Raw genomic sequence first — 12500 nt, 5'->3', positions numbered from 1 at the left:
GATGTTTTGTGGTTAAGTAAGAGAGGCATAATATAGAAATACATAAATGAAAGAATAAATAAATAAATAAATAAATTCTTGGTTAAAAATAAAAAAAAATAAAGTAGGCCTGTGCAGTGTATCCCGAACTGCGAAGCTTCCCTCCCAGTAATTACGGAGCTGTAGCCTGCAGTGCAAGTTGAAAGAAGTGCCAGTGATGCCACTAGGCTTGCTGTTTGGGGACAGAGTGGCTGGCGACTATTCTGTCAATGGCACAAGAGGATACGATACAAGTGCGTGTTGAAGCAGCGGGATGAATGCATGGCACTGGATGCATTGAGTGGCCGAGTGGCATGAGAGAGTTAGATTCTTAATCCTCAATAGACTCGGGTCCCAATGTAAACACGGAAAAAAGAGGAGTGCTCCTTTGACAACAAATGCTCGGGATTTTTTTTTGCCAGTTATATATCAGCAATAGGATTTTTCATTATGTAAAATCCTGAAGATAAGATAGCTGGGCTACTCCCCAAGTGCAGTGCGCGCTTTCATCTTTTTGTTAGTGTCGACGACGCTTTTGCTTAAAACATCACTAATGACGTCAAGTAAAGAAAAAAAATAGCCTATGTCGGAGTAGTGTGCCAATGATCTGGTTCTGTCATTACGCCCTGACCAATATGCTTAAATAATAATAATGAAAAAGTGCGCACGGCCTAGGTTTACATCTGAAGAGGGGCAGCCGGTTAGAAGCACCATATCATTCCTGATGCACAGAATCACCAGTGAGTCATTTGCATAATGCAGGATAAGCCACTGTTTACATTCTAATGAAATTGGATTGGACTGAATATTTTTGAAGAAGTGTGCTAAGTCCGTTTTATTAGTCTTATTACGCAAGAAAGCAAAAGATTAATTTATACAAAATAGCCCTGAGAAAATGCGGTTGGTTGATGAATGGCCACAGCGTGCCACTGCAAACAAACTATAAAAGTACAAATAGCACTTGTCCAGATGAACTTGGCCGCACGCCGACATATTAATGTGTCATTATAGCCCACGCGATGTAAGTAGCAAAATTAACTATCATCTAATGAGTGTTCAGTGAACAAGTCAGTAGCGGCCCAGGTAAAGCGAGCTTGCCCGTGTCTTGGGATCGATTAAGACGCTTGGAGCTTGGTTTTCACCAGAGAATATTAGATGGACTGCGCATTAATCACGTCTTTGTTGTGGCCTAAAAGGTTTTAATCTTGTGTCTTGTAATTTGACTCTTAAACATGAAGTAGTCTGGAATCCCTAAACAGGATGAAATGGCTGTGTGTGTGTGTGTGTGTGTGTGTGTGTGTGTGTGTGTGTGTGTGTGTGTGTGTGTGTGTGTGTGTGTGTGTGTGTGTGTGTGTGTGTGTCGGGGGTTACACGCGACACATCTGACCCAACAGGTTAAAATTAAGTAGGACCACAGGCGTGACGCGTGGCGTGGCGCACCATAACAAAAGACAGCTCGCGACTGACGATTCCAACTGGCCAATACAGCTACAGCATGATACTTTTAATAGACGGTGGTCCACAGCGAGCTTGGTCTTGTTTTGAACGTGGAGTGTTGTGTGGAAGGCCGAATGTATCTCAAACGTAAATGGCAACGCGGCGCAAAAATCTCTCCAACAGGTATCGCTGAGGCGCATCCATTTTTGTTATGACGGTCAGCGGCCCAGTGTTGTTCTGTGCAAATACCCTTACTTGCCAATAATAAGCTAATTAATTGGTCGTCTAACAGAAAGCCTGCTGTACCTGCCTCATTCCTGTTAACTAATAAGCTATGAATGGAGGCCTACAGCATCCAAATAGGCGCAATTAATGCAGCTCTGGCTATTAATCACCAAACCTGAATAAACAAAAACAGGCATCACAAACATGTAACGTGTAGCAGGCCTACATTTTGGGTAGGATTCAACATTCTGGAATTTGGAAAAATAAATCAAGAAAAATAAATAAATATATGTATAGGCCTAATAATGGCCTTATTTAAAAGTAATAATACTAATAAACTGTTTTTTGACGTCACCTAATTCTAAATATGACTTTTCCATATGAAAGGAGTTGGAAATGCATCCAGCCGCTTCAATCCTGCAATAGGCCCTATGTTAAAGACGCGTGCTCAGTGAGATTCGGAATGGCCTAACCATAATAAAAAAATAAAAGAAAATGACGAGGCCAGACAGCAGCCTGTTTTAAATAAATAGGCCTAAATAAATTAATGACAGAAACCTTCGCGTTTTACCAATGCATTTAGGCATAACCGAGCAACTTAAATCCCTCAATTCTTAAAATAAAAAGTAATGTGCACGTAAAACATGTTGACACTGCCTAATATTCCATTTGGAGGTAGGTAGGCCTATAAAAATCTCTAAGCATTTTGCTTATCTCACGGTGTGTTTACAGTCCCTGTCAGCAATAACCAAAGTGGGGCCATCCCTGTTGGAGACAATGCAATGTTTAATTCATTATTGTGCAAGCCATTTAGTAGTTCATTATACGATAATTGCTCATTAGACGTGTATATTTAGCGCTTTTCCTGATGTCAAGATCAAGCTGCATGCGATGCGAGCCATTCTCCCGTTTCCAAGATCAGTTTCAACAGTAATTTGTGTAACAGGATAGATCAAGTTTGTTGTGTTGTGACGTCACGTCGGCCAAGGCTCAAGTCAACTTAAAACCCACCAGCAGTAGATAACCCAGCCACTGCAAACACCTGGTATTGGAGCGGTCTCCATGATGCACAAGCTGAATAGGCCTGCATGTTAGGAGAGTATATGGCCCCCTATAAATGACCTGTATCAGGTAGAGGGGGCTCTACGCCAGCGGGTAGTTTAAGTTTTCAGTACTTTGTTGAGGTAAGGAACAGTATATGGGGTAGGGAAGAATGGGCCATTGTTGAATTTTATAAGCAGACCAATAAAGGCATTTATCATTTAAATAAATAGGCTACATTTGGGGAAAGGGACCGGTGTCCAGCAAGGGATTACGCGCAGGTGTAGGCCTGTCGAAGCGAGGTGTGAGTGTGACTTGCCCGTGTTCTGTGAAAACTGCTCTTAACATTAATGGAATCATAGGGGTGTAATGAAAGCTGGTAATTGCAGATCAGGAGGTTTGGGTCAATGAGGTTATTTGATACGTTGACATTTCAAATTAAATGTAGCTTAATAATAATAATCTAACATTGTTGGACAGGCCTTGGCTTTTCGGTGCGCGCGTTTTTGCCGACGCGTTATTTTCCAAAAAAAATCTAATGGAGTTTCAAATGACGGGTTTTAGTAACCATTTAGTGATTTAAAGGATTATCCGATCTCGAGGATCCAGTGATTGATCGTTTTCTTACTCCCAGAGTGTCGTAAAGTAAAATGTTTGTATTCCATGCTGGCCCTGAACAAGTTATCACAGTAGGGGGTCACTTCAGCGGGTCAAAAGTTCTCCTGCAGGTCGCTCCATTTTCAAAGCGCAGCATGCTTGTTTGAAAAATAAATCGATTGATATATGGGGTCAACTTCACCAGAGCACCACTCACCGCCACGACCTTGAACGAAGGAAACAGTTTCAATATCTGACGACAGGCTACCTCCCAGTAGCATATAGGCTATGGCGATGCCGCCGCCATGAACTTGGCACTTCATACAGTCAGTCTGTCAGAATTGTAACTGTCTAATTTATCGGGGAAAAATGACTTTGGCCTACTTGTCTTATTTCGCTCGCGTATAATAAGGCTATTTACATTTAGCTTACTATTCACATTCACGCGTAGGCCCTCTGTCGTTTAGCATTAGGCTATGGGAATTATGATTTGCCATTGGGCCGCTTCAAGAACTTTACGCACAGATATTAAACAAAAACAAAATTAAAACGAGGCCAAAGCGGCCTTTACCCATATCGAGATTTTAATTGTTCATTGAAGTTAAACAAATATTTTTCATTTACCAATCCTCAATGAAATTACCTATCATTAAAAGAAAACATTTGCTAAAATCTGAAGCGTTAAATTAATGAAAAGGGGGGGACACACTAATAAGGGAGGAGGGGGGCATATTTCAAGCCACAAAACAGGGGGGGGGGGAGAGAAAGTGCGCCAAATTTGTTTGCGGCGGATCAAGGCTCACCAGCCTTTGCAACTGCACTTTCTTTATCTAAATTCCAACTTGAATAGATATAATTATCTAGTTTGAACAGGACTGCTATCAAATCCCTCTTTAGGCAGGATGGGGAAAAGCTCGAGTGGATTGCGGGGCCCTGAGCCGCTCGGTGTTGCCCGAGATAGGAGTAATGAAGTTGTGGAGTCCAGAGATACAAAGGGCATTAACCTCATTAGCATGAAACCTTTTCTTCTAACTATTGTGGGACCCTTTCAGCCCTCTAATCCCTCCTTTTCAAAGCTGGGTTTGTAATAAAGCTTTTAGGGGGGTTTTCAAAGCTAATGGTATTCTCTAAGGATTTTTTTTCCTCCTCTCCTCCTCGTTCTCCCTTCATTGCTGTTTAGTCTTGACCGTTTAAAAAATTCTCTGTCCATCGACTGTGTCAGCGCGGGCCCATACATAGAAAGTGGGAGTTTATTGTGGAACTCGCATAAAGTGTAGGAAATTAGCCTACATTTTTTCACCCTTAAATTACAGACGTTATGTTTTCTCATGAAAGGATGGACCTAGCTTATTAACTTTCATAGGCCCGTCTCATGCATTGTCTCAGGCGCGCGTAATTCTTCGTCAGAACATTTTCTACTTCATTCTTCTGAACATGACAAGTAGCAGCCTAAACCTGTACTGGAGGTTATTGATTTCAATTTCTGGGAAAAAAGACTGAATATATCCGATAATAGGGTATAGCTTACGAGCATCTTCACCGCCGATTTTAACACAATTTGCGCGTGCCAATTCTCTGTTTGGCATGGGAGCGCCATGGACGCACGCACGCGCGCACGAGAGAGAGCGAGAGAGAGAGAGAGAGAGAGAGAGAGAGAGAGAGAGAGAGAGAGAGAGAGAGAGAGAGAGAGAGAGAGAGAGAGAGAGAATAACCATTCGAACCATAACTGCTGGAGACAAGGCTTTAGACAAAGCTCCTATTTTGCGGCACATTGCAACCTTCCCTTATCGCGTTGTGAACGGTAGTCAGATTGTACAAAATTATGTCCAACCAGACCCCTTTGGATCCACGGATTATGAGATTAAAGTGAACCACTGGGCAGTGCATCCCCTTTTCCTTATATTACGCGTATGATAATTGCCTAAACTGATTTGCACTTTCACAAAGGCACATTGGGCTCTTTGTAGCGCGAGCAGGCCAGACACAGCTCCACTAACTGACAAACTGATTAATGCAGGCCAGCCTGAGAGGCGAGTAAAAGATTCGGAAAAATACTCTTCCTGTCGGTGAAATGTCCTTGATATATTTGGGAATAATGTTCTTTAACATGTCCAACCTTCATGTTGGTACTTTTAAACAAAACATCAAAAGCGCTGCTTTCCACAAGTCATGAAAAATATTTCCCTAAGTATCCACACGGAGCAATATAGCCTGCACGTTCTTGGTAAATGAGCTAGCATCGCTACGGGGCCCCTAGCCCATTTTGACTCATACGTTGGAAACAGTCCCGGACAATCTAATCGCCGTGTCCTTCCTACTATCACCACGGTCACAAAACTAAAAAAAAATCAGAACAAGTAAAAGAGGCACCCGAAATAAATGCTTTGCGGAATTGCTGTTTAAGGTTTAATCATATTGATAAAACTTTATTGACAAAATATTGACAATTACATACTTCTTAGAAGTATACTCTTTGATAAAATTGTAGCAAATATAACACAAACACAAATTATTTACATTCTGCTAAAATAAGATTCAACAGAAATATTATTTTAGCGCCTTTGTACACGGATCTTGCTCAGTGCTTGAAGTTTTGCTGCCCAGGCGTTCTTGTTTACAGCTCATGTGGCGTTCCTTTTTTGCTACCATGCACTCGGGAGATTCTGCACACATTCAGACTATCTTTTGGGTTTATAAATGTCCTGGATTGTTTTACTGTCGTGGTAACTTAATCTGCGACATAATAAACCTCAAACGTGTTTTATCCGTTACATCTTGACAACACCAATGCAGCACTGCTTCGTCACACAATCACTTAAACACGAGGATCAAAATTCAAGACGCCACATTTTTTTTTGAAAAAAAGGAGAAAAGTTACAACATCTTTGAGATGAAAACTTATTAAAGCAAAGATATATTTATGGAAAAATTATCAAGTTAAAGTCTACCAAAATACTTTCGTCTACCATGCAATTCAAGTTTTACAAAATAAAAAAAAACATAGCATTTTGGTATTTTGGTGTGGGAACTTCATCTTTGTGTGCATACAGACCATAAACATCCATGTCGCAAACGTTTCTGGTCAACTGGGGCCATGTTGTTGTGTAGTGGGTTAGTGGTCATGATGCTGGGTAGAGAATGCCATAGACTGCCCTTCCAACACCTTGCCCTTGTAAAGTCGCCAGAGCTCGGCAATAAAGAGTTTCTTAGCAATGACAGTCCCCAATTACATCTGAAATACTCGAGCTGCCAATCTCCGAAAAGTGAAAGGTGAACAACACTGCCTTTAGCCTCCTTCCGTTTCTTTCTGTCTGTACACAGAATCCTTATCCGTGTCATCCTTTACGCCACGCTGCTGTCCCGGATTCAAATATTTAAAGTCTCTCAATCGTCTGATGTGACATCAATTTCCTCCGGGCTCCCTTGTTTGGTTGCCAGCCTCCATCGGTTTATATGGTGCGTTCCCTTCTTTTTCTGTTGGGAATCCGAACCCTCTTCCTCCAGTTTCTGTCGTTTGAATTTAGTTCTTCTATTCTGGAACCAAACTTTCACCTATAAGTATATAGTATAATGTATTTGGATACTATTAAAATGGATGACAAACAGTGACACTTGTAATAAGCCAGTTGACACACGCACGTTTTTCAAAAAAAAAAATCCACAACATCAACTAATAAATAAAGACGATCTGCAAACATTGAAACTGTCTTCAGGCTAAATAAAAGCTGTGTGTGAAATATTATAGGCCTATCGCGCATGGCAGAAGGCTGAGCGCGAGAGGGGGTACCACTCGAGTTGCGCCTTTTGAATGCAGCGTTACGCACACACTAGACGAGACCACTGCTCGCCAGTGATCTTCAAAAGAGACATTTAAAAGGTATTGAACATGTATCCATTGCGAAGGAGCACAATTAATACACTCTAGTCTACATAGAAATAAATGTGGTCTGGATATGCTGGGGTAGGCCTGTTCCAAGTTGATGTTTCTGAATGCGATAACTTGCAGCAGCATGGGGGTCAAGTACACATCATTACCTATCCTATACGCGACTTCGGCCAGATAACTTCAACATTAAGTGGGCTAGTCCTATGGCTTGCCTTTGATTGGCTCTAGAAAGACCTGTCTGGCTTTTACAGTCGATTTCGTGAAACAAAATGGTTCCATAGGCCGACATAGCGTGCCCGATACTGACCTCCAGCAATTGCCGAGACAAGAGCCAGCATTTTCCCATGATAAAAAAACCCTCGCCCATACAGTACAAGTCGATTCCGCATGTAAATGTCTGAACCGTTTATGTTTGGATAATTCTAGGCCTTTAGCTCGCTTTAGTCGGCAGTTGAGCTTAACGACAAAGGATGACCATGAACTTGGATTTGATGTAATGGGCCTCTAGACTGATGACCTGGCTGCAGCAACACTGCCAAAACCTTTAAGGACATATTTAATGGTTGGACTAAGCCAATAAACTGGCGACAGTAATAGGCCTAAAATGGTCTTATCTTTTTAAAAAAGACAAAAAAGCTATAGGCTTTCTCCATGCCTTATAGCCATCATCTTTTTTCCTTCTATTTTGTCCATTTTGTGGCCTACTAGTTACAGCAAATAGCCGAGGACAGGTTGGCCTACAATGAAGGCAGAAAAGTAGGCTAATTTTCTTTCTACACATTTTTCAGCACTGCACAGCGTAAATGACCACGTGCACATTGGTGGGATACTTTATGCCAGCTGCAGGCACGTGAGCGCGCGTGCCCCTTGCCATCTCTTGATATCGATCTGTGCCTTAATAAAAATGGGATAGCCTAAAAGAGAATGAGAGAGGACACTTGTCTTACCTGAGTTTCTGTGAGGCTAAGGCTGTGTGCAAGCTGTTTTCGTTCCGCACCGACCACGTAATGGTTTTTTTCAAAGGCGTGTTCGAGTCGCAAGAGCTGCGATGGTGAGAATGCAGTGCGTATTCTTTTGGGTTTTCTGGCCAGTGCGTTGTGCAAGAGAAAGCTTTCCGGACTTGTTTCATTGCCTGTAAATACAGAGACGAGGTTAAGTTAACACGAGAACAGTCTTTCTGAAAAGGCAACGACTGCTGCACGCAACAAAATGAGTCTATGCGCACTGCCGAAGAAACTAATCAGTGCCATAATAAGAGGGGAAACCAAATTGAGATTTGGCCCGGAATAAAGTAGAGTTTAATTCCACCTAAAATTCTTCGACAGCAGTCTTTTACATACATTAGCCTTGTGCAATCCTAACCTATAATCAAGTCAGAGACAGCATGGCGCAAGGAGATTCTGTATTCACAGACTAGAACAATGAAGGCCTAGCTCCAGAATAGGCCTGCGCCTTTGGACATTTTATAATGCCTTACTTGTCGGTCGACAAATGACCCTCCAACTATCCCTTCATATTTTTTTTTTCAAATGGGATTGGTTGCGTTATTGTACTGCAGCCTGATCTCATAATAATTACTTACAATGATTCATTTGCGTAATTTCCAGAGGATTTTACATATTGGCTTAGGCCTACTAATATTTTGGTGAATTAATTGCTATTTCCACGCGTCTCCCCTCATTGTGCTATTATGTTAAGTGTAAGAAGGAAATAAGTATGTTTTCAAATTTAACATGCACTTACTGTCGACTACAACAGTAACCGCATGTAACAGTGTGGGCCTAATTATATAGGGGTACGGTTTTTACAAAAGCCTGCGCCGTCAAATTCAGAATGTCACGACAGCTCGCAAGGTAGGCTGTCATTTTTAACAACAAGCAGATTGAAAGGCTGTAGAGTTAGACAATCAAAAATATTCAATAGATACATAAATCGATTATATGTAGATGTATCAAATACAAAGTCCATGATCTTAAACATTTTAGAAAATAAGCTAATTTCGATTAAAATTTTAAAAGAAATATGATAGGCCCCATCCTTTTGTGAATAGTCTATAATGTGTCTCAACTAATTATTTCTTACAATCCATTTCAAACACCAAAAGAATATCACAATTAACAGATAACAGATCAACGCAACCAGAAATAGCCTACCCAAAAATCCCAAGTTTGTGGATCTTCATACCATAATGGAAGTCAATTTTGCTCAACAACAGACATTACGTAAAATGGCACAAAACAAATGAAACCATAGGCTCATCTGCATAGCTCCTTTCTTAAATTCATATTTCCAACAGCCGTGGTTAGGCTACATTGGACAGTTTTTTTTATTTTGCACAGAACACAAGACTATAGATAGCAAACCTACCTTGGAATCTGTGACCCAAATATCTGTATCTATGTATCAACCATGGATAAAAAGTTGAAGGGTCCCTTTGCTGGCTGGCAAAAAGCGGATGCGGGCCATGCGAAGATGAAAGCGGGTGTGCTGCCAACGCATGTGGAGGAGGGACAGGATGAACTGAGACGGCGGAGTTTGGCGGATGGGAAACCGCCTCCGTAAATACCAAGTCCGGATTCGAATAGACACCCCGGCCGCCGGAGTGAAAGCCGTTTAAAAAGGGGTTTATCTGACTCGAGTTTGCGTAGCTGAGAGCCGCTGGTCGTAAGGGCTCCTCGGATCTCGATGAAGGCAAAGGATTATCCTTCGCTACCAATGATTCTATGGTAAAACACCTCTTCGGTGTGGGTTGAAACATAGTGCAGCCAGTCAATACTCTCCAGTTTAGTGAAAACCGTCCACTGCTTCCCGCTCAGAAATACTCCACGCCCTGCGTAAAGTTCGTGCAACAATAAATAACTTGTGGTGGAATGGTGGAATCAGCCTCTTTAAAACCCTCCAAAAAAGAAGACAAAACCGCGACTTGTCAACTAAAAAATGCAGTCGTCGTCTCCAGACAATCCATGGATGTGATCGGTTCCCAGCCAGTTGTGTTAGAGATTTGTTAGTTCATGAGCCTAATTAGCGCCAGAGTCATATAAACAGCTTCCTCTGAAGCCTGTAATGGCTTGGTGATTGGTCGTTGCAACTCGCCCTAAGCTTGAGGGTAGAGTCTTTAAGTGCGTCAACAGAAACGAGCAGAGAGGCGGATTCAAGCTCGACGGAACGGATTCGCCCAGAACTGGAGCTGCGGGGGCATTTACATTAGCACAACGCGGAGCTAAAGGTACCATGAAGGCTATTTATGTCCGACGACAGACCTTCGAGACAAATTGTCTTACAGGATATGGCTTAAAGAATTTCTTTAGAATTTTGCAGATCATATCTATTCAGAAGACACGATCTTTTTGTTGGCTATTGACGCTACATGTTTACGACTGGGATAACAATTACAGGCTGGTTTAACTGCATGGGCTAGACTGGCAGAGCTACAGGCAGAGGGTACCGTTAAGGTTTTGTATTGGATTAAAATAAGTGAATGATACAACAGCATTCTCCTTTTGTCTTTCTTTCGATGTTTCCTCGCATATTTCTTCTTATGTGGCAATTCGGGCAGTGATCAGTCAGAGTTTGGAGACGTTAAACGATTGTTAGATTCCTAAAGTTTTGTTAGGCCTGGTATTCCCCTATAATAATCTGATCGCTACATTGGTGAACTTGGCACATGGACTGTGACTGGTGATTTTTTTCATTGATGAACGGAAAGGGATGCTTCATGTTCATTGCCAATGGAGAAAGGCCTGTTCTTCACCTAGCCGAAGAGAGTAACGCGGTTTATTAGTAGGGATAATACAAACTGTTTAGTATTGTGTGAGATGGGCTATGCACTGTTTCCACTTGTAGCCTATTATTTGTATATTTTAACAAATGCTTTTTTCGGGTTATATGTTGATTTTTTTTAACTAGTGACGAACAACTAGATTATGGATGGTGTTCACTAAAAGTCCGAAACACACACAACAAAATCTATATGAGCTTTTGCGTCATTTCGGACTAAAATCGTGTATGCAAAAGATAATTTATGAATAGACAATTATTAATAAAACAATGTAATAACTATAAAATATAGTTTTAATTACAAATAGCAGAACAGATTAAGCAGGTTTGAATTATAGTTTAGGATAGGCCTACATTGAGTAAAAAAAACAAATGACAGGTTAATTTAACCAAAAGGCTTTATCAGCCAAATCCCTGCTCATCAAGTTGAAAGGGAATGATTATTATATGCAAAGGCACAATATTAATTATCTGAACACAACAGCAACCTACGCCAAATTAATTAGTATATTTTTGCTATTTTAAAAATGAAATGGAATTTGGATAACTGTAATTGCGCAAAGCGTCAGAGCAAAGACGCGCCTGTTACGCACAGGTTTGCCAGCATAATGTAGTAGCCTAGGCCTATCTGCCAAATAAATAGCAGCCTAGCAGGCCAATATTTACACCACAGTGTATGCATATTTTAAACCCGACCTGTGTAATAGCCTACTTGCATTAGCGCCCGGTAGCCCAATCCTTCTCTAGTACACAGCCTTGGCTAAGGCGCATGCATTCGCAAGTTATCGCAAACACAAATGCAACAAAAAACAATAAAATCAACAACTGCAGAAAAGAGAAATTGGTACTGCAAACACACAGGTCGACTAGGACCTATAGCTTTGTATATAGGGAAAAACAGAAAATTGACATTTCTCAAGTTGGCACGTATGAAGGGTTTGCGCCTGGAACCTGCCCAGCGCGTAAACATGATTCTGCTTGGGCGAGCGCACAAATAGCCGCCGTGCCATTTGGCACATGCGTTTTACAAAAAAGTGGAGCACTCGAAACCAGCGGGAACGCCTAGGTATGCACGAGAATATGTAGGCCTATCGCTTAACATGCGTCGTGTCCTCCATTGTTGCTCCTTTTCCTGTCATTAAACCACCATGCATCACGTCCATATGAGTACATGATGTGCAGGACTGCGGAATGCCAAGTTCAAAGGGTAGGGTACTTGTACGCACCTGCGCGTGTTAAGTTTTCTGGAGAGCGGGGCGCAGACGTCCAAAAACTGAAAGGGGGTCAACGCTGTTAATTTCACTGAAAAAAGGACAACTTTGGCACATTCAATGATTGCATGCACAGACGAGAGATGTAAAAAAAAATGCTCACATTTTTATTGTTTCCTAAAACGCCAAACATGCCTGCCAAACGTGGAGATCTGGCAGTAGCCAATTTCTAAGGGACCAACGTGGGATAGCAAGACAAAGTTGGTAAAGGTGAAGGAAGCCCACACCATGTCAGTATCATTTTCAGT

At 41.6% G+C, this 12500-nt stretch overlaps 1 protein-coding gene across 1 annotated transcript; it reads right to left on the bottom strand.

Annotated features, from left to right (window-relative positions):
• Positions 1 to 5758: 5758 nt before the first annotated feature.
• emx2 (empty spiracles homeobox 2) lies at positions 5759 to 9998 on the bottom strand. The gene is made up of 3 exons (XM_063190980.1): positions 9572 to 9998; positions 8152 to 8336; positions 5759 to 6870 (listed from the first exon to the last, which is right to left on the bottom strand). Exons 1-3 carry the CDS (start codon positions 9960 to 9962, stop codon positions 6703 to 6705), a joined length of 744 nt encoding a protein of 247 aa, XP_063047050.1. The 5' UTR covers positions 9963 to 9998; the 3' UTR covers positions 5759 to 6702.
• Positions 9999 to 12500: the final 2502 nt, after the last annotated feature.

The sequence above is a fragment of the Engraulis encrasicolus genome, chromosome 24 (assembly GCF_034702125.1).
Source record: "Engraulis encrasicolus isolate BLACKSEA-1 chromosome 24, IST_EnEncr_1.0, whole genome shotgun sequence".
In the NCBI taxonomy this organism is placed as follows: domain Eukaryota; kingdom Metazoa; phylum Chordata; class Actinopteri; order Clupeiformes; family Engraulidae; genus Engraulis; species Engraulis encrasicolus.
Note: the sequence above shows the minus strand (reverse complement) of the source record. Positions and strands in the feature narration are given on the sequence as shown.

Excerpts from the sequence above, each read along its gene's own strand:
- emx2 (XM_063190980.1), bottom strand. The coding sequence starts at position 9,962 with ATGTTTCAACCCACACCGAAGAGGTGTTTTACCATAGAATCATTGGTA. Across the intron at positions 8,337-9,571 it reads TTTGGGTCACAGATTCCAAG|GCAATGAAACAAGTCCGGAA; the intron begins GTAGGTTTGCTA and ends CTGTATTTACAG. Across the intron at positions 6,871-8,151 it reads TTAGCCTCACAGAAACTCAG|GTGAAAGTTTGGTTCCAGAA; the intron begins GTAAGACAAGTG and ends ATATACTTATAG.